The sequence below is a fragment of the Cynocephalus volans genome, chromosome 11 (assembly GCF_027409185.1).
Source record: "Cynocephalus volans isolate mCynVol1 chromosome 11, mCynVol1.pri, whole genome shotgun sequence".
In the NCBI taxonomy this organism is placed as follows: domain Eukaryota; kingdom Metazoa; phylum Chordata; class Mammalia; order Dermoptera; family Cynocephalidae; genus Cynocephalus; species Cynocephalus volans.
Genome location: NC_084470.1, coordinates 120,318,719 through 120,339,574, shown reverse-complemented (window position 1 = coordinate 120,339,574; position 20,856 = coordinate 120,318,719). Strand labels below are relative to the sequence as shown.

Genomic DNA, 20,856 nt, shown 5'->3' with positions numbered 1-20,856 from the left:
TCTTATCACTTTATAATCCCAAATATAGTGAAATGTTAATGATAGCTACTGTCCCCATTTTTATGCACCAACAACAGATCAATAAATAGAATCCTAAATAGTAAAATCAAATGAACACTTCCCTGATTATTCCATAGAAGCTGTTCAACCTCTGAGGGACATCCTTAAATGGGCTGCTGTGAAATATTGACTAGGAAGTGTAAAGAGAAAACAAGGTGAAGGAAATCCTCTCAGATGTTATTTGGAATGGGGGAGGACATGCTGCTTGAAGGTAAACTGGTTAAAAAATAATTGCCCAAGTTATGAAAGAAAAGTACTAATTTATAAAACTTTGCTTTTAACCTGATTTTTAAAGTAAAGTTCCAGTTCATATGAAAACTGGCAATAAAAATACAAGGGTACTATTCCTATTATCTTTTAATTCTATTTTCCCACAAACTTTTTTGCCGGGGGAGGTGGCTGGCCAGTGTGGCAATTTGAACCATTGACCTTGATGTTATAATACCATGCTCTAACCAACTGAGCCAACCAGCCAGCCCTCCCACGAATTTTCTGAAGTACCCTTGTACATTCACATTTGAGAACAAATTATGATACAAACTCTCTACTGAATGCTACATTGTTTAAAAATCTAATTTAAACTTTTTAGTTTAATAAGATTAAAAGCTTACTGAGGCCTGTTTTTCAGATCTCTCCTAACATAAAACATAATAATGAACCTCTTGAGTTGATTTTTTAAAAAATCTCATGATAAAAAGAATCTGCTCTACAAGGCTCAATATCAGCCCTTATCACCTTAAAGCTAGTTTCACTGATTGTCCCCACAGGTACTCTGACCAATTTAGTTTTAACAGTTTAAAAATGAACATAAGGGCTGACCAGTTACCTCACTTGTTTAGAGCATGGTGTTGGTAACACCAAAGTCAAGGGTTTGGATCCTCATACCAGCCAGCCTCCAAAAAATTTTTTTTTAAAATGACCACAACATTGTCATTTTAAGCCTAGATCATGATGGGAGAAAGTGGTTTGATCACAAATCGACAGCATTAATAATGGGCAATCAAGATGACTAATGAGCCACCTTACATTGATTATCTGAGGGAAGTTCATGTCTATACCATCCTCATTTCTGTGACTGGACTAAATAAATAAAAGCCAAAAAAAAAAAAAAAAGGCTTACTGAGGCATCAGGCAACAAACCAAAACTAGAGCAAGCAATACTATGAACAAGATAAAATACACAGAAATGGAAACACAAAAGACATCCAGGCAATCTAAAGATGTGAAGCAGCAATTGTCCCAAGAAAATATATTATTTAGCTGCAACATAAAGGAAACCCCCAGTAATACAACATTAAGGAAAATTCAACTTATGATGATCAGCTATTATTGATACCTCCCCAATAGCAGCCCAATCCATGGTGGTCTAAGAGAACACTGGATCTTGATTTTCCAACACTATCTTAGTTAGCTAACAAGATCACATGGAATGAGAAAGAATATCCAACTAGCTACGTGATTTTTAGCAAGAATTTTTAGTCTTTGAGAGATTATTCTTTAAAAAAAAAAAAAAAAAAAAAAAACCATCTCACTCACTACCAAGCATTTAGAACAATCACAGATTCAGGACAGGACTTGGAGGTAATTCAGAGCCCGGGGGGATGTGCTCGCACCAGGAGCAGCAGTACAACTCAGTCCAAGGAAGGGACATCTACACAGTGACTGTCCACACCCAGAAGTGGCATCTCTGCCTGCTTTGGCCTTTGCCACCGCCAAAAGACCCAGGTGCATGCCAACCCCTTCATGTCCACCATCCCACAAGGCCTTTAGACCATGTCTGTGACAGACCACACCTTTGTCTCATTTCACTGCTGATGACATTTACTGCCAAAGAGCCCTAGTTCTTGGGCAATACTTGAGCAATCACAAGGAACTCAGGAGATTGATGATTCTGCTCACATCGCCAGTTTCTGTTCTGAAGACTGTCCTTTGAAGAGTATCTAAGGTAACAAAGGAGCATGTGATAGATGGCACTATGTCAGCCTGGCCTCAGGGTACCCTCACCAAGCTTCACTGTTGGGCTCTCACTCAACACAGAAAGTGTCTTTTTGGATGTGAGTCCTCTGGTGCTATCCAGCACTGATGAGTTGTTCAACAGGAAAGAATTTTCTATAGCCCCAGATTCCAGACGGCCAGATTATTTCTATAGTGGCCTGTCTTCCAATTTTCCCTTGAAATGCATAATCTCCTGCTGCAACACATAACAGACTATGGTAGCTATGTTAGAGCTAATCAGTTTATGTAACAGTTTCTTCAGTAACTGGTCAATTGCAATTATTAACGACCAGTTGTCATCCATCTAACTTGGGTAGTAACACAGCCTACACCTATAGTACTGCCTTCAAATAATTTGACTCTAATGCAAAAAGTGTCCATTGGGGGAGAGGGGGTTCATAAAACCTCGATCTACAAACATAACCTCAGACTGGGTTGAGTTTTTAAAGATGGTTCAGCACTCTGGATCAGGTTTCTTTTCTTAACATCTGGTGGAAAACCTACAATGAATGCATACTGCATTTTACCAATAATTTTCAAGGTATGGAAGAACATGAGATCTAAATGCCAAAGAGTATCCCTCAGTGGCCTTGGGGGGCGGGGTGGGCATATGCAAATCAGCAGCAGGTGCCAGCCAGCCTTTGCCTATTCAAGGCCCTTCAAGAGGACCATGTTATTGGATGAAGTCCAAAGAATCCCACACAAAAGATAAAAGACTGCTCTGAAGCTGAGACTTCTGAAGGAGTTATCTGCAATATCGTTTCACCACTCTCCTCTACATCAGCAGCCTTCACAAAGATCCAAACTGCACTGCCGCTAGTCAGCAAAGCTGGGTGCAGCCCTTCTGAGGAAGTCTTGGAATCACGCCACAGTCCCCTTTTTGAGGCTTTTTTAATGGTCCTGCTCCTCAGCACTCTGGAGTTTACTCTGGACATCTATTTCAGTTTTACAGATTTCCATCCAGGAAAAGGCAAGAAAGCAAGGCCAGAGAAGAAAGGAGAAAACAGGAAGAAGGATGTGCAGGTGACAAGGGGAAGTATGCGATGCATGCTATCAGGAGGGTCAGGAATGTCTAAGATCATCTGCGCAGTTGTTTTGCCTGTGTGTTGTCATGAAATGTATCATCACTATGGACCTGTCACGTAAAAGTCTCCTCTAGTCTGGAGAAGGAGTAAAGCTGTTAAAATAGTTGCCTCTGTTTAAGGCTGACAAACTTCAGTGCATTAAAAAAAATACTTAGAAAGCCCAGAGTGAAGCACTGTGGTATTCAAAGATACAAATTCTAGACTCTAGTGGGGTCAGTACCTCACTTAACCTTGTTAGCCAAGTGAGTGAATATAATCTTGTATTAGGCTCTTGATAGGGTATTTTCTCTTACTTGAAGGAACTATGAAATGCTGACTTATACAAATACTAAAATATGTATCCTACTTATAGTTTAAAATTCTACTGTAAACTTTTCTTCTGTCACTAAGCTAGTAACACTAACACACAGATTCAGCCCATTCCTTTGGAGTTGAGTAAACTTTACAAAGTTTTTATTTTGACTCTCATTTAGACATTTCTGAAGCACAGCCAAGAAACAGCACTGCTGTTGTAGTCTGAGCTGTAAAATCCAACAGAACTTCAAGGTGCCTTTGACAAAAACCCAGTTTGTGAAATGCTAGAGATATTTAGTTACTGTTAGTGACCACATCAACTATAATTAAAAGTTGAAATTAATTTATTAGAGAAAGAAAAAAAAATTAATTTAAATAGATTATTTACCATACACTTCCTATTGGAAAGCACATGATTTAAAAAGCTCAGACAGGTTTTAAAGAAGCTAGGAGACTACGTCTTAAAGTGTTTTAATTAAATGAGTATGTGTGGCCACATTTTAAATCACCCTAAAACATTTCAGGTTTTGGGCAACAGAAATCTATTTAAACTTTAAATTATGTTTCTTCTGTAGTGGCACTAGTTTGTGTAAGAGGTGAGTTATGGAAGGATCATTTTATTTATGTCTAGTCAATTACTGACATGCAATCTTTGTTTGCAATGTCCATGTGGGTTATTCTACAATATATACAGACACAGCTTTAGGTGGATTGAATGTGGAGGTGGTAACTGATTATCAGTGGAGCACCATAAATACTGTTGCTGGGGAAAAATATTGGTGCTCAGCAGTATGGTGTTGACCACGAAAAACTAAAGTCTAAATCTAGCCAGCTTGAGATGGCATACTCAAAATGATGAGTAATTGAGTCTGTTTCAGCTTCTCTATAGAAGAGAATTCATGTTCATAGACAATGATTAACTGACTTACGGGATAAATTAAACAAGGAAATCTGTTTTGCATTCTAGGGCTTATTATCACATTTGAATTAACATATTTATATTAAAATTTTAAAGCAGGGGAGAAAAAAAACCTGAAAGCAACCACCGATCAATCCTACTTTTGAGTCTACTGAACTAACCACAAAAAATTGAGAGTACTGTATTAACTAAAGCAGTACTTAATATAAACAAAAAACCTACATAACCCCACAATGTTTGAATAGAAATGGATTCTAATTTGATTAACATTTACCAAACAAGAGAAGCCTAGGTTCACAAGTATTTGGTAGGATATTCAAATTGTTCTCCATGTCCCAATGAAATCTCTCATATAAAAGTAAGAAAACCCAAATATTAGATTTCAAAAGGCTTAGGTGTTAAGCCACATAGACACTATAGTTTCTTTCTTTTTGGTAATCTTTTCTTTTCAGATACTGGCAGTGGGGTTGGGGGAACTTTGCTTCTTCCTTAACATGATGGTATCACTAACAACTTCATGATTGCTTCTAGACTACTGGGAAACAGAAAAACATCACCTACAGGATTTGAACAATGTGAAAAGAGAGAGAAAAGATGCTCTGGTTAAATAGTCAGGGGCTATATAAAACAAGCTTTATTTCGGGCTATCTGTCTGGCTCTATCACTTGAGGCAAAAAAAAGAAAAACACAAAACAAACAAAAAACCTAGGAGCAAATACAGACAAAGAAATGAATTAAACCAGTTCTTACCCTTTTTTGGGTCAAGGATTCCTACAGGAATCTGATAAACTCTATGGATATCTTCCCCAGAAAAATATTCCTATAATAATAATTTGCATATAATATCAGAGGAATGTAGATCCACTGAAACCTATTTATGGACCCAAGGTTAAGAGCCACTGAATTAAGCCAAATCTGATTCAGCCCACCCCTAGCAGCAGCTTAAAATTCAGAGATTGTCTGCTGCTGGGGGAAAAAAAGGGAAGGAAGAAAAAAATGCTGCAGTTAAACGGAGTCAGGGGCTATACAAAGCAAGGCCACAAAGCAAGCCAGACAGCGCTCCCAGTGTGTCCTTACCTGTCAAGGGCTGGCTGAGTTCCGCCTGCACTTTACCCTTCGCTGATCCTTCCAGAGGTAAACCTCTGTCCCCTTTGTAGAGTTTCGGTTTAAATGGAGAATCTTTCTCTTTACCTTTTGATCCTTTAGGCCGGCCTGCTTGCTTCTTCTTGGATTTGCCATCCCCCTTCACACCCAGTAATGGATGGACTTCTGCAGAAGGACAGATAGGCATGGAAAGGAATCCACACAATACCAGTCCGATTACCCCAACCAGAACTTTGTGAGCAAAGAACACTGCTTGTATGTTCCAGATCCACTAACACAAGGAGAAAAGTTTGCCTTGTTTATTATTTATAAAACTATGAAAGAGTGGTGACTAAATGAGAAAAAGTTGCTTGGCCAAAAGGTCCACACAGCCTATATGGTTCATACCAAGACAGAGCAATTCCAAATCGAAAAAGTAGCAGAGGCACTGGCCAGTTAGCTCAGTTGGTTACAGTGCAGTGTTATAAGAGTTTGGATCCCCTTACCAGCCAGCTGCCAAAAAAAAAAAAAAAAAAGTAGACAAAAGACACACATACTGTATCAAATCAATCTAGAACAGGAACACACACGCACGCACACACGCGCACGCGCAACAGCAGAAGGGAAATGGGCTTTGGAACTAAAACCAGGGCAAGAATCCTGACTCCACCACTTCCTGTAAGACCTTGGGCAAATTACAAGACCTGTCACACATAACCTCAGTCTAAATTTTCTCCTTTGGAAAGCAGGGATAGTAAAACAACTTGCAAGATTGATGCAAAGTCAGCAATTGTATATAAACCACACAACAGTGCCTGGAACAGAGCAGACGCACAATTGATATTATCAGGGAAATGTGCACTTGCATAATTAATTGATCTGTAATTAGCCAAGAGAAAGGAAGATGCCCAATAGTAAACACACGCACAGTCACATACCCCCATCTATGCATCCCTACCCATCCCAAGACATGATAATAAAGGTTTCCAGAGTCAGACTGTAAAAGGAGGCAGGAAAAATTAAATGATTGTGCAGGTCTGACTAGTACTTTACCACCTAATAAAACCATGAAAAAAAAAAAAAAGGAAAAAAAAATTAAAAAGAATGATATAAAGTAAAAAATTCTAAGCCAAGTGTCAGAAGACTTAAAGAGTGTCATCTTAGGCAAGGTACTAAAGGGCATTTCCCCATTTTAAAAGAGAAGTGAACACAGACGCAATCATTACAAAGTTGTAAACCACTGTAAAAAAGACTCATGGAAAAATTCCTTTAAGGTACAATAATTCAAACAGGAAATTACCGGATTGTGCTGAAGAGTATAAAGTGGCATCTGTCAGGCAACAGGGAGAAGATGCAGCTCTTACCATCATTTGGTACTCCTTGAAGTTCTATATTGGTTGTTTTGGGTTTCTTCTTAGGTGGCTGGGACCCATCTGCTGAAGACTGCCTCTTCTTCTCTGAACTAGCCCCTTCGTCCATCAAGGAGGTTTGGACTGCATCCGGCGGGGGGCCATAAGGGTTTTCTTCTGGGTCTTCTACCTCAGGGGCAATGGGTAAATACAATAGAGCCTTTGAATCTTCCAGCTCTTCATCACTATTTGGAACAGGATCAGACAGGGATTGGAAAAAAGAGGAGATAGTTGCTTAAACCACGAGCCCTTCCTCTATCACTTATAGTAAGCATAAGCAACAGGTATGGATCTGGAACTTCAAGAAAGCCAAGATGAATAAAAGGAAATCAGACAACATGATTAATAAAATCAGTAGTAAAAATAAACAGAATAAATGAATTATTTCGGTTCCTTAAAATTCTCTGTCAGGGAGAAGGAAGGGAAAGTAGGACTAGAGAAAGACTACATTTTGTTTCTTGTACACCAAAGGAGTTATCTCTTTTAGCTTACAAGCAGATGGGACTGAAGGGATAGCCAGGGGAACCGAGAAGTGCCCCAGCATGGGCTAAGGAGGAGCAGCGTCCTAGATGCCCAGCCTTCCGTGCTGGCTCACCTGCTACAGAAGGCAGCAATGGGGTCCACGCTAGTGACATCCACTTCCTCATCTTCTGCAGCATCAGCTCCTGCAGGACAGAAATACGGGAGACATTTGAGAAGAAATGGAAAACCGCTTTTTACCTACAGCTTAATGACTTTCATAAAGTGAAATTCAGGAGAAACAAACGAGAAAAACCACACAGTTCATTTTACTTAATCTTTTAACAAATATGTGCTGAATTTCCACCATATACTAGGCACTGAGAATAGAGCGATGACCAAGAAAGTAGGGAATGGTTCTTCAGTAAAAGCTTCACAGTCTAATTGGGAGACAGATGCACACAGATAATTTCAATTTAATACAGTAAGTGCAACGTGCTTAGGAGATGACAAGGAGGAACAATTTATGTGGAAGCCTTGGAAGGCTTCACAGAACATAATCCAACAATGCCTATATGATCCAGAACATTCTGCATCCCTGGAAGCCTTTTCTAAAACACATGAGGCATGCAAGTCATCTAATAACACAAAAGTGAGAACCAGCATTTTCAAGCTGGAGAGAACTAACCTCAGTCCTGATTCCTTAATGCCTGGCACCATCAAGTAGCCCAGGAGTCAATGATCTGTGGCATTAATTGCTCACTGACAGTGCCAACCGAGCATCCTAAGCATTCACACACACGAACCCCTACTACGTGTAAAACCCTGTGTTAGACACCATGGGGAAAAATAGTCAAATCTTTATTCTCAAGAAGGTCCTATCCAGAAGTTCAGAAGAGATAAAAATAATGATCACAGTCATAATCATAACAGAAAATAACATCTGAGTACTTATTATTATACTAAGTGCTTTACATGAATTATTTCATTTATTCCCCACAACCCTAAAAGGCTTGTACTATTATTACCCCTACTTTACAAATGAGGAAATTCAGGTTTAAGTATTAAGAATAAATATTTTGCCCAAGGCAGTCTGAAGCAAAAGTCTGTGCTCTTTGCTCTTCTCTTCCTGACAAAGAAATGACACAACACGTGATACAAGCGGAACACCCATACAAGCACGGGTGGCTGCTTTGCTAGGTGCTGCAGGTAAAAAGCCTCACTTAATCACCTGCAATTAATCAGGAAACACAAAGTTAAATGTCAAGAGAGCTGCCTGAGTCCTGGTAATGCCCTTATAAGCTCTTTAATGCCTTATAAATTAAGACTCTCCAACACCGAAAACTGTGTAAGCTTAAAGAAAAAAATGACATTTTAGACTAAGTACTGAAATAAATTTACAAAACAAGTTAAGAATATTAAGTAATTATTTTTTCTTTAGGAAATACTACCTGCAATTGAGAAATATTACCTGTTTGCTCAGGCTCACTCTTATCTTCATCTTCAATATCAAATTCTGATTCCCTTTCCTCATATTCTACATTTTCATCCAACTCTTTGAAATCTGGTGCAAACGCACTCCAATTTTCCTATGCCACAAACAAAATATACTACTTAACCATATGAGAAAGTAATAATCTGTAATCTAGATATTAATTATATAAATGAAAGATATGAACATGAAAGAGACTCGGAAATCTGAGATTAAATTCGACAGATAAGAATAAAAATTAGGTATCTATAGGTTTTACTATATTAAAATATTTCCTATCTTAACCATTTCAAGTTATTAACTGTAGCTCTTTCATAAATAACTGCCTTCTTTACTCTTTCTGAAGTGTAATTTTGAGATAAAGTATTAAATTTTCTTATGAGTACTCTAATTACAAATATAGTTTAAAGGTGTTCAAAGTAAAACCAACATGAAAAACAGAAACTGAGCTAAAAATAAAAAAAGCAGAAGAAAAATATATCTCAAATTAGTTAATAGAAGAATGTAACCATAAGTACACTAGACTTTCTCCCTAAAAACAGAGCTGGTAAACCAGCTTGGGACCAAGATCTTCCCATCAAAATAAAGTGAAACTAAATGCACTGAGCCTATTTAATTAGGTAGCAAGAATTACATGCAAAAGAAAGTAAGTAAGGTAATTTTTAGCTTACTATGACTAAGGTTCTTTCATAAAAAGGAGTATTCTAGTTTCAAGCAAGTAAACCAAAAATACTTACTACTTGATTTTGTGCCCAGATAGATACCACTCCACTAGAAATGGATGCTATGATGGGTCGAACAGGATGCCACTAAATTTTAATGAAGAAAAACAGGCTGTAAGAACAGAGTCAAGATTTTCTGGATTACGTGAGTAAAAACAGCAACAACCCACTCTACTCACAGCTACATCCAAGAGGAGTTCTCCTCTCGTCCCATGAAGAATCTTTACCAGGTTTCCAATGCTCTTCTCCCAGATGTACAGGGCATGCTGCCGGGCAGACCCTGCCACTATGTATTCCCCATCCCCAGAGAAACAACATTTCTTCCATGGGGTCCTAAAGGACAAAGAAAGTACCCAAGGAGAAGTGGAATCTGAGCCCAGGTCCCAGATTGTCACATATGCTTCTAGGTTGTGATACATACCTATTCACCAAGTCCTGCAACTTTTGCATGGGTTCAGGCTCTCCATCTCTTCCACAGGTTAAGATTTCTCTGCCATCATAAACTCTGATTATTCGATCTGCTGTGTTAATTAAAAAACAACTATGGAAAGGACAAAAATATCAACACAAGAGGTTAGAAATCTGTTCCTGTTAACACTTTCTATTACTATCAGTTACTTCAAACAGTACCACAAAACAACGAATAAAGTGGGGAGAAGCTGAATTAAAATCTAAGTAATAGACTAGAATACTTATATCTATTTGTCACCTTCCAAATCAAAATATAATTTGCAGTGAGAATACAAGTATATTTTATACTTCTTGTGTATCCCTGAACCCAAAATGTACAAACTGTCAGTCTTTAACTGAGATCCAAGACCTCTAAACTAAAACCAGCTTGCTACCTTCACAAACTTATAGCTAACTGTATATAAATATTTAAAGAACAGAAAAAAAAAATTAATAAATGTATATAAATATTTCACTTCTCTGGCCTGTTTTATACACAATATATTCTTCTTAATGAGTTAATAAACTATTAATTTTTAAATGTCCAACGTTTTACTATAATGACATTGGAAATCTTTGAAACCTGTCTAAAATATAACTTATTTCATCAGACTTCCTACAGACTTCGCTGACTGTAATCTTTCTTTAATTCAACAGAACTGTGAACATGAATGTCCTCTAAGTATGTATGGGTGTTCCTAAACAAAATAGGATGACTGTTAAATAGAGCAGCTTACTGACAACCTATTTCTTCTTGTTTCTGTTGATACTTCTAACTGAGTAACCAAACTTATCAGAATAACATCTAAAATTAAACGGGTAAATAGGTTTTATGTAACCGCATGTTCAGTTACAATGTGAATTTTATGACATCAGTTCTGATTATAACAATAGCCAATCTCAGAACTGAGGCCACAAGAGGTGGGAAAGGGGAAGGGAAGGGGGTGTTAGTGAGAAATTGGTAAAGCGCCACAAAAAAACAACTACATTGTGTAATGTTGAATATACTAATTATTCTGCTTTGAGCATCACATATTGCACACAGGTATTGACATTCAACACTGTACCTCATGGATATGTACAATCAATAATGTTTCAATAAATGAAAAATAATAACAGCTAAACTTTAACCACTGCTTACTACATGCCAGGCTTCTGGGTTCTAAGCACTGACCACTCAGATATCTCGTCTGTAAAGGAACTAATTACCTGATAACCTCCAGATGAGAAAGATGTGACTACTCATCCAATGCAAGCAATTTTATGAACTGAAGAGCCAAATATGGAGAATTTCTAATAACTTTAAGTAAACTTTTTTTTTTTAAGTTTAAGTACAATGTACACAAAAACTGCAATTCTCAATGTATCTTTGCATTCTACTCGCTTTTAAAACTGTCCCTAAGTACTCACTCACCTCCCCTTCCGGGCAAACTCAATTGACTTAATGGCCGTGGTATTGCTTGTTCCAGTTGTTACTCTGAAGGAAGCAACAAGGTCCTGAGAATCTGTTTTTAGGACCAAAATCTAAAGTTTAAAGGAGGAAAAAACAAAGTAAGGATACCAATAACTAATAGTAATTAGATCAGGCTTCTGTCTCTAAAATTGGGCAGAAATTGGGTAAAAACATAAACATCTCTATTCCCATGTATGCAACCTGATTAACTGGGATTGCCTTTTAACTCTTCAAAGAAAAGACAGGTCTTAACAATCTATTCTTAAAATATGATGTTTACCATTATTCATAATAGCCAAAAGTGGAAGCAACCCAAGTATCCTCACAGATGAATGGATAAACAAAATGTGGTATATACATACCACGGACTATTACTGTGCCTTGAAAAGGGGGGAAATTCTGACACATTTAACAACATGGATGAACCCTGAGGACATTATGCTAAGTGAAATAAGACAGTCACAAAAGCGCAAGTACTGTATGATTCCACCTATATTAGGTCCCTAGGGTAGTCAAACTCACACAAAGTAAAACGGTGGTTGCCAGGGACTAGGGGAGAGCAGAGAATGGGAAATTATTGTATTATGGGTACAGAATTTCAGTTGTGCAAGATGAAAAGAGTTCTGGAGATGGTTGGTGGTGATGGTATCATAACAATGTGAACGTACTTCATACCAGTGAATTGCACACTTAAAAACAGTTAAAATGGTAAGTTTTATGTTATGTGTATTTTACCACAACTAAAAAAAAGTTGCCACTTTCTAAAGCAGTCATGAAATTATACTAGCTCATGTACCTCAGTCAAAAAAGAAAAAAAAAATCAAGGTGTCTAATGAAACTACAAAGTCTAAGCATGAAAAAAACCTTTAGACTCAACTAACCTGACTTCTTATTCCACAAAAGAAACACCTTCTACCATGTATCCCAGACAAAAGGGACTATATCTTCCAAACATTCCAAAAGGCAAAGTCAGAAGTTTAACAGGAAGGAAAAAAAAAAAGGATAATAAAGTCTCAATATTACAGGTTAAGCTGGCCTAGATTATACAGTATTTTATAAAAGTAGATATTAAAACATTTTCATAAGCAGTATTCCAATTGATAACATGACTTAAATTTTATAATCTAATAATAACCCTTCTTCGTTACTAGCATCCAACAAAGGCCCTTCCATCCTCTTCTAGGTCAAATAATCTCTGACCACTCTAAATCCAAAAAACGGCCAGAAAGAAAAATAGACTACATTTGCTACAGGCAGGAGCCATGCTTAGTCTAGGGATAAAAGAAATTTCAAAAGAAGTACCACAAGTAAATATGAAATGAGCCAACACACAAGACAACTGATCCTTATTTTACCAACTTCTAGGCTTACCTTGCCTTTTGCATTTCCTGTATAGATATATTCCCCTCGCCTATCAAAAGATGCCACCACGTTCAAATCAGAGTCATCATCTACCGGCAGAACAACATGTTTGGAATCTGAAAGGGTCAACATGACAGGAGCAGATTTCATGGGACACACGAGAACCTTGTTCCTGTTTAAAAATATGAACAGTACATTGGCTGTTGCTTTGTATCAGCAGGCTGATCCCCTGTCCTTTTTCCTGATCTCTGTCCACTACCCTCATCATTTCTCCCGGCCCAAGCAAATCTGAAATAGTGAAAAAGCATAAAACCTACATATCTAATAACAGGAAAAATGATGGGATCCTATCTTGATGAAATAAAATGTAATCACTAAAAATAAACAGGAAGATGTAGCAAACTAAAAAAATATGAAATACAGTGAAAAAACAAAATACTGACTATGACTATGTTAAAAAAAGCATATTTATGTACATCTAATATGTATTGAGCTATAAGGTACTATATAATAAGTTTTATACTTAAAAGGGAACTTGACTAAAGGAGAACCTAGAGAAGATGAAAACAGTTGTGTCTGGACAATGAAATGGTGGGTAACTTTTTCTTTAAGGTAGTGTTAATATTGAACTGTTTCCCTTTACTAAAGAAATATAAATAATCAAGGGGCGGAAGTCCCAGTTATACTTATTCCCACTTTTGTCCATTTCCAAAATCTTAATACTAGCCAGTTTTTAAGTATGTAACACAGTAACACTCTCCTTAAAAAATATATTCAAGGGCTGGCCAGTTAGCTCACTTGCAGCTCACTCTGTTAGAGCATGGTGCTGATAACACCAAGGTCAAGGGTTCAGATCTTCCTACTAGCCAGCCACAAAAAAAAAAAAAAAAAAAAATTCAGTAGAGCCAGCCAAAACAGAAATATTATTTTATATGGAAGGTGTGAAGAGATGTGTGCATTTACCTCCTAAAACATTAAACTGAAATTGTCACGAACCCACAGCTAATTAATCCATACAAAATTGGACCCCACCCCAGGAAAGGAATAGCTTAGATTAAACATACTGATCTCGTGGATGATACTGGACTTTTAAGATGGGTGAAGGGAATCGAAACCTCTGGTCACAGTCGCCTGAAAGAACGTCCCACTGTGACACTATGTTATCAGTGGAAGCACTCACGAGCTTATGGCCATCTCGACTCCAGCTAGGAAGAAAAATGGGTAATTTGGCACATATTCTAAATTAAAGTACATCATACCACTCTTTCAGATAAAATCTGTCAAATCCACAGGAAGCTTTCCCAACTAAGCAATAAAGAAGAATGTTTTCACATTTTCATATCTAGTGATCGAAGCTTTCAATATTTCAAGATAACACTACAAGTAGCTCAGTGAGATAACAGAGACTCAAATATCTTAGTAGAGTCTAAATTCAACTGGCCTTCAAGGTTTTATGTCACAACAAAACACAGGTTTTTGGGGGGAGGGAGAGGGTATCTGAACTTTCTGAAGTTGTCCCAGAAGTGACACTATCATACTGTAAACAAAACAAAAAAATAAGTATCTGTTATTTAAAATTATAAAGGAATTAAGAAAGAATTCCTTCTACTAAGAAACACCCCGGACATTATAGGTAAAACAAACACAAAAAGACTCTTGAACAGTAAAGAAGAGATAGACCAGCTAGAGACTGCAGAACCTGAGGAATGACACAACAGCAGGTTCTCTGGATTTTCTTTTTGCCTCACATATCCCAGAGAAGGTGAAGAAGCAGCCAACCACCCAGCAATACCAATGGGCACACAAAAAAAGCACCCCAGTCAGGAAGGTCCAAGCAGACAGCCTAGTCTTCCACCCTTCCCCCTCCCCTGGGGTGGGGTCAAAAGAAGGCTCAGTGGGGAGCATGACTTTCATTACCACCGGCAGTAACGAGGCCCCACCACCAGTGTCAGTGGAGACTACATGGGGAGAAGAAACAAGGCTATTCTATGCTTCCCAGAAAGGACGGTACCAGCAGAGACTTCCAATCCTGCTCAGTGGTAATAAGGCCAAGTGAAAAACCTGGACTTCCACCCTATCTGGCAATAACAAGATGGCACCCTCCTTTCCCCCACTGGTGTAGTACCAGAAAAGGCCTGCTAAAACAGATGATTTAAATAAGATCTACAGTCTCATAACAATACCCAAAATGCTCAGGTTTCAACTGAAAATCACGTGTCAACCCAAGAACAAAGAAAATCTCAACTTGAGTAAAAAAAGACAATCAATAGATACAACCATAGTGATGACACTGATGTTAGAATTATCGCACAAGAATTTTAATGTAGCCATCATAAAAGTGCTTCAACGAGCGAGCACTTACAAGCATGCCCGAGACAAATTTTTTTAAAAACCCCCAAAATCTCAAAAAATAGAAAATATAAAGAACTGAATAAAAACTTTAGAACTGAAAAATATAATAACCAAAATTTTTAAAAACCTACTCAAAAGATGGATTCAGCAGCCAATGGAGAAAAAGAGAAAAGAATCAGTGAACTAGAAGATAGAACAATAAAAATTACCCAATTTGAACAATAAAGAAAAAAACAGACAAAAAAAAATGAACAGAGCCTCAGGGACCTGTGGGACTATAACAAAAGACCTAATATGCATGTTATCAGAGTCCTGGAAGAAGAGAATAAAGAGAATGGGGTTTAAAAGTATCTGAAGAAATTAATGGCTGAAATTTTTCCAAGTTTGGCAAAAGATATGAAACCTACAGACTCAAGAAGCTGAGCAAACAACAAATAAGATGAGCTCAAAGACAGCCACACCAAGATCACAGACCAACTTTTGAAAAGAGAAAAAAAAATTTTTTGAAAGTAGAAACCCATACAGAAACGACATTCACATGACAGCAGATTTCTCTCAGAAACTATGGATGCCAGAATGAAGTGGCACATTTTTCAAGGGCTGAAAGAAAAGAACTGTCAACCCAGGAACAAAGGGGTAAATCAAGATATTTGTTACCAGCAGACCTACCCTAAAAGAACAGCTGAAGAAAATTTTCTAAATGAAAAGGAAAAGATAAAACGAGGAATCTTAGAACATCAGGAAGGAAGAAAGAATAACGAAAAGAGTATTTAAATGTGGGTAAATAGGGCCAAGCCCGTGGCGCACTCGGGAGAGTGCGGTGCTGGGAGCGCAGAGACGCTCCCGCCACGGGTTCGGATCCTATATAAGAATGGCCGGTGCACTCACTGGCTGAGTGCCGGTCACGAAAAAGACAAAATAAATAAATAAATAAATGTGGGTAAATAAAATAGACTTTTCTCTCTTCTTGAGTTTTGATGTTTGAAGCAAGAATTATAACAGTGCCTTATGTAGGTCTCAATGTACACAGAAGAAATATTTAGGACAATTATATCAAAGACAAGGGAGGGTAAAAAGACAAAAGGGAGGTGAGGTTTCTACACTTCACTTGAACTGGTAAAATGCCAACACCAGCAGACTGTAATAAGTTACATATATAGAAGGTAAAGCTAGTAAACACTAATAAAGCTATGCAAAAAAAATACACTCAAAAACACTACAGATGAGTCAAAATAGAATTGTAAAAACTTGTTCAAGTAACCCACAGAAAGTCAGAAACAGATAAATGAAAAGCAGAAGGTACAAATAGCAAAAGAAATCCAAAACTAATATTTACCCAAATTTTGAAATAAAGAAGAATTGCTATTGAAGAACTTAGCAGGCTACTCAGCTATCTCCAAATACCCACAGTTCCCCATCTTAACATACTTGTTTCAAGCTGATATGCCTTTGCTTGTGCAGTGTCTTCTGCTTGGAATACACCTGGCAAACACCTACTCATTTTACAAGTTTGAGGTTAGAAATTATCTCATCTACGAAGCCTTTTCTGACCACTATTTCCCTCCAGTAAAATCGATCACTTCCTCCTTTGCCTCCACTAAATCTCAAATACAGTTCTCGCATAAGACCTATAAAGCTTTATCACATGTACCTTTATGCACACCCACCTCCCCCTAATAATTAAGAATTTCTCCTCCTCTGTTTTTGTGTCCCCAATGCCTAACACAGTACCCAGTACAAAATTCATATTCAACATTTCCTGAATGAATGAATAAAAATATGAGAGAAAAACTCCATGCACAAAGACATTCAATAAACATTGTGTAACAGAAAAAAACCCAAAATGGTTAAATAAATTATGCCTTCTATATCAGAAGATGTGTAGTCATAAAAAAGTTTTTGAAGGCTTCTCAAGCAGGAAAAGTCCAGACAATGTTAGAAAAAAGCAAAATACAAAATAGAATATAGCATGATTACAATATGCTTTTAAAAAACTATATATAGAAACATCAAAATATTTATAGCAGTAATATCTGGGTGGTAGTACTATGGGAAATATCAGTTCTTCTACTTTATTTTCCACAGTTTTCTAAAATGATGAGTATATATTACCTTATAATAAAAGTATATATATGTTTTTAATAGTTCAAAAATTAGATTGTGATGATTGCACAACTCAATATATAAAAACCAGTGAATTATATATTTTAACTGGGTGAATTTTATGTTATGTGAATCATATATATCTTAGTAAAACTGTTAAAAATATACGTATCTATTTAAATCTTTATTACAAGAACACAACAATAAAAAAGAAATGCAAAGGAACTAGAAGGGACCTGAGAGATCATCCAGGCCACTACTCCCATTTTGCATATTAGAGGAAAATTTTGGCTCAAGCCACCAGTTCATTAGTGGCCAAACCTAGACTGGGATTCAGGCCTCCTCCCCACCCAGTGCTTTGTAATACCATTGCTGCTTCCATTCAGACAAAAGGAAATAGTTACAACTTAACCTTGATCTGATGAGGTGCTTTGCTTTGTGGCCCCAAGTTCATTTTAAAAAGGTAAGTGCTGCCCCTCTTCCCCTCCCCGCAAACTTTTTCCAAAGAGAATAAAGTATAGTTTCAGAGAGTAAGAGTAAAATCAATGGAAATTTATGTAACAGCAGATTTCAGCTCAATATATTTGATACAAAGCCTTAATAACTATATTTCAATGAAGGAATAGGCATGCATGTGATCACTAAAATTGCTGGAATGCAAGAACTTGGGCAAAACAGGACTAGATGACTTCCAAGATTCCCTCCTAACCAAGACTCTTTATTCTAAAAGAAAGGTTGATATCACTATTATACTACAGTTGCAATCTGTCAATATATCAATACTGAAATATTCTCAGACAGACACAGATCCATATTACAATGAATTTCTCCCTATAAAGTTGTTTCAAGGACAGCATGGGTTCAGGATCTACTTAAACTATGAGAAATTGTATTCCTAACAGCTGAATATTTAAAACACCAAATATTAAAATATCTACACTGAGACTGGCAAATGCACAGTCACTATTCACTACCCCAACTTAACTCATACTTAACATATTAATTAAAAATTCCTTACCATAAAGAACAGACTGGATGGATGTGTGCACTAATTATTTTAGCAATGCCTCTCGTCAAGAAATCCCAGATCACAATTCGGCCATCATTGCAGCCAACTGCAAGCAATGTGCCCCACCTGTTAAAGGTGCAAGTCAGGGCCATGCTGATACAATCCAAAGTTCCATCAGCTTCCTAAAAATTAAAACATATACAAGAATATAGACAATAATAGCCATGTATCCAAATTATTCCTTAAAGGTTCGCTATCATTTATGACACTTCTTTTGAATTTAAAGTATAACGTATACCAAAATAATTTTTATGTGTTTTCTTATATTTATTAAACTAGCCAAAAGGAAGAAATATTTATAAAAGCTAATCAAGGATTTATGGAAAAAGATGTGCTCAATCCCTTACATTACCACTATAATTTTGTGCAAACTTTCTGGAGGGCAAATGGGCAAAATACAACTTTCATATTAAAGGGGTCATACCTATTGACCCAGTAATCATAATTCTGAGAATTTATTCCAAGAAAAATAATTTAAAACAAAAAGCTCTGAATAGCCTATATATATGTAACATTAGGGAAGTCAAATTCTATCAATATCAAGTTATTTAAAATAATTACAATGACTATTCTGAAATATATTCAAGTGTTAAAAATATTTTTACATTTAAAAAAGTAAAGCACACTTGGGGGCTGGCTGGTGGCTCACTTGGGACAGCATGGTGTTGATAATGCCAAGGTCAAGAGTTTGGATCCCTGTACAGGCCAGCCATCAATAAGAAAAAAATAAAATAAAAGGCACACATACATATTGATTATTACTATGTAAAAACATTGATCAAAGTTAGGAAAACACAGAAAACATCTATATACAGATGGTGGTACTGTTTATGAAAATCCTTCAATTAAAGGTTTTTTTTTCCATTTAAATGGAAATAAACAGTAAGACTTAGAACATTATGGTGAGATTTCCAGCCAATGTTGCATATCTTTTTCCCCCCTTGCTCAAAATTAAACATTTAGTTCCTTATCGTTGCAAAAGCTGTATTATACACTTAACGCTCCTTTGTCAAAAAACAAGGATCAAAAAGCATTTTCTAATCAAACATAGATACTAGATAGTTACCATGTTCCTAAAATCATGACAAAAGTATACTCTTACCTCAGGATAGTTCTGTCCAAAAGACTCTGCAACAAAGCAAAGAAAGAGTTGATGGAATATGTGCCACATACCAGGGATCATACAGCTCATGAACAGTGGCTGGCAAAGTGAAGGGGGAAACTGACGCTCTTTCAGGGGCTCCATGAGACCGTACCTGTTTTCATTATCTTACTAAGATGATACTTGCCTTTTTTACTCTCATCTCATAAGTGTACAGATGAGTTTTCCTGAGGCTAATGACCTGTGGATATTGCAACACAGTGAATGCAAAAGCAGAGGTCAGAATCCAGCCAACTTCTATTTAGGCAAACATTAAAGAGATTTGTAAAAATGTAAAACAATGTTATTCTTCTCACTATGTTTTGTTTTCAAAAATAAAATAACTGTTTATATATACAAGTAATGAGTTTATTATGATTATTTTTAAATAATAAGCTTTAAAAATATCTCAGTTTTAACTTCTAAATTGGTAAACATCGGTTGATATAACCTTCATAAAGAAAAGCTCTTTGGGGGTCCTCAATTTCTTAAAAGTATAAAGGGATTCCGAGACCAAAAATTTGAGAACTGTTAACATATCCAAGTCTAGCAAAAGTCCTCTCACATCCTCTGGGCATTTCACAATTTATTTCCATATTTACTAAAATGAAGAGCAAGGGAAGGCAAGAATCAAATCAGCCAAATTATCTTAAGTCCCAGCTACTCTCTGAAACTTTTATTAATAGCAGCCAACTAGCAGCGATCACTCCCCTTCCTGACTAATAAAATCATTTAGGTCATAACATAATCTGGTAGTTCATTAAACATGTAATTCCCTCTAGTCAATTCTTAAGCAAACAGCACATGGTACTGACATCCCTGAATGCATTTCCCCTATTAAATATGGTATTTGTACATTAGCAATAAACATTTCGAGCTATAGTATGATGGTATGATACTGCCTGCTTGTCAGAAGATTAATTTTGGCAGCAGCACAATCACTGTCAGTGTTGTTTATGTAACTATCTAAATATTTTATTACAGTGGTTTATAAAACTATACTCTGAGAACTACAGGTCCAATTAAGTTGTTTTACATATAGGGTGCCCAAATAAGACTTCATTTAAAAAAGCAGTCCACTGCTTTTAAAAAAGTCTGAAAAGCAGTTTTATTGCATTTTGTTTTTTATAAAACTTAATAGAAAACTAAAGAGTGAAAAACTTTAAAACTAATCAAAAGAAACACAGGCCCTACAGTTAAGAAAACTGAAAGAAACATGAAAATAAAGGTCAATAATTGCCAGAAAAGGTAAATAATTTGATTTATCTACCATGAACCAGACTTAAGGTGGCTGACTGAGTTCAATTATGAAAGAAAAGAATGAAAGGAAATGCTGAAACCATATCAAGATAGGCTTTTTTGAAAGAACATTTTTAATATTACTAAAGTAATACATGTAATATAGAAA

General features: G+C 36.6%; 1 protein-coding gene across 3 annotated transcripts in view; it reads right to left on the bottom strand.

Annotated features, from left to right (window-relative positions):
• The window catches only part of RBBP5 (RB binding protein 5, histone lysine methyltransferase complex subunit), a 31,566-nt gene that overhangs the window by 2,496 nt on the left and 8,214 nt on the right, over nucleotides 1–20,856 (bottom strand). For 2 of the 3 annotated variants that reach the window (XM_063113968.1, XM_063113969.1), the window contains exons 2-13: nucleotides 19,410–19,435; nucleotides 18,257–18,429; nucleotides 13,848–13,988; nucleotides 12,793–12,955; nucleotides 11,383–11,492; nucleotides 9,940–10,059; nucleotides 9,698–9,851; nucleotides 9,534–9,605; nucleotides 8,776–8,893; nucleotides 7,441–7,510; nucleotides 6,801–7,030; nucleotides 5,431–5,622 (exon numbers count right to left, since the gene is read on the bottom strand). In XM_063113968.1, the coding sequence (XP_062970038.1) occupies nucleotides 5,431–5,622; nucleotides 6,801–7,030; nucleotides 7,441–7,510; nucleotides 8,776–8,893; nucleotides 9,534–9,605; nucleotides 9,698–9,851; nucleotides 9,940–10,059; nucleotides 11,383–11,492; nucleotides 12,793–12,955; nucleotides 13,848–13,988; nucleotides 18,257–18,429; nucleotides 19,410–19,435 (1,569 nt within the window). The remainder of the gene's footprint in view (nucleotides 1–5,430; nucleotides 5,623–6,800; nucleotides 7,031–7,440; nucleotides 7,511–8,775; nucleotides 8,894–9,533; nucleotides 9,606–9,697; nucleotides 9,852–9,939; nucleotides 10,060–11,382; nucleotides 11,493–12,792; nucleotides 12,956–13,847; nucleotides 13,989–18,256; nucleotides 18,430–19,409; nucleotides 19,436–20,856) is intronic. The other variant, XM_063113970.1, reaches the window with a different exon arrangement.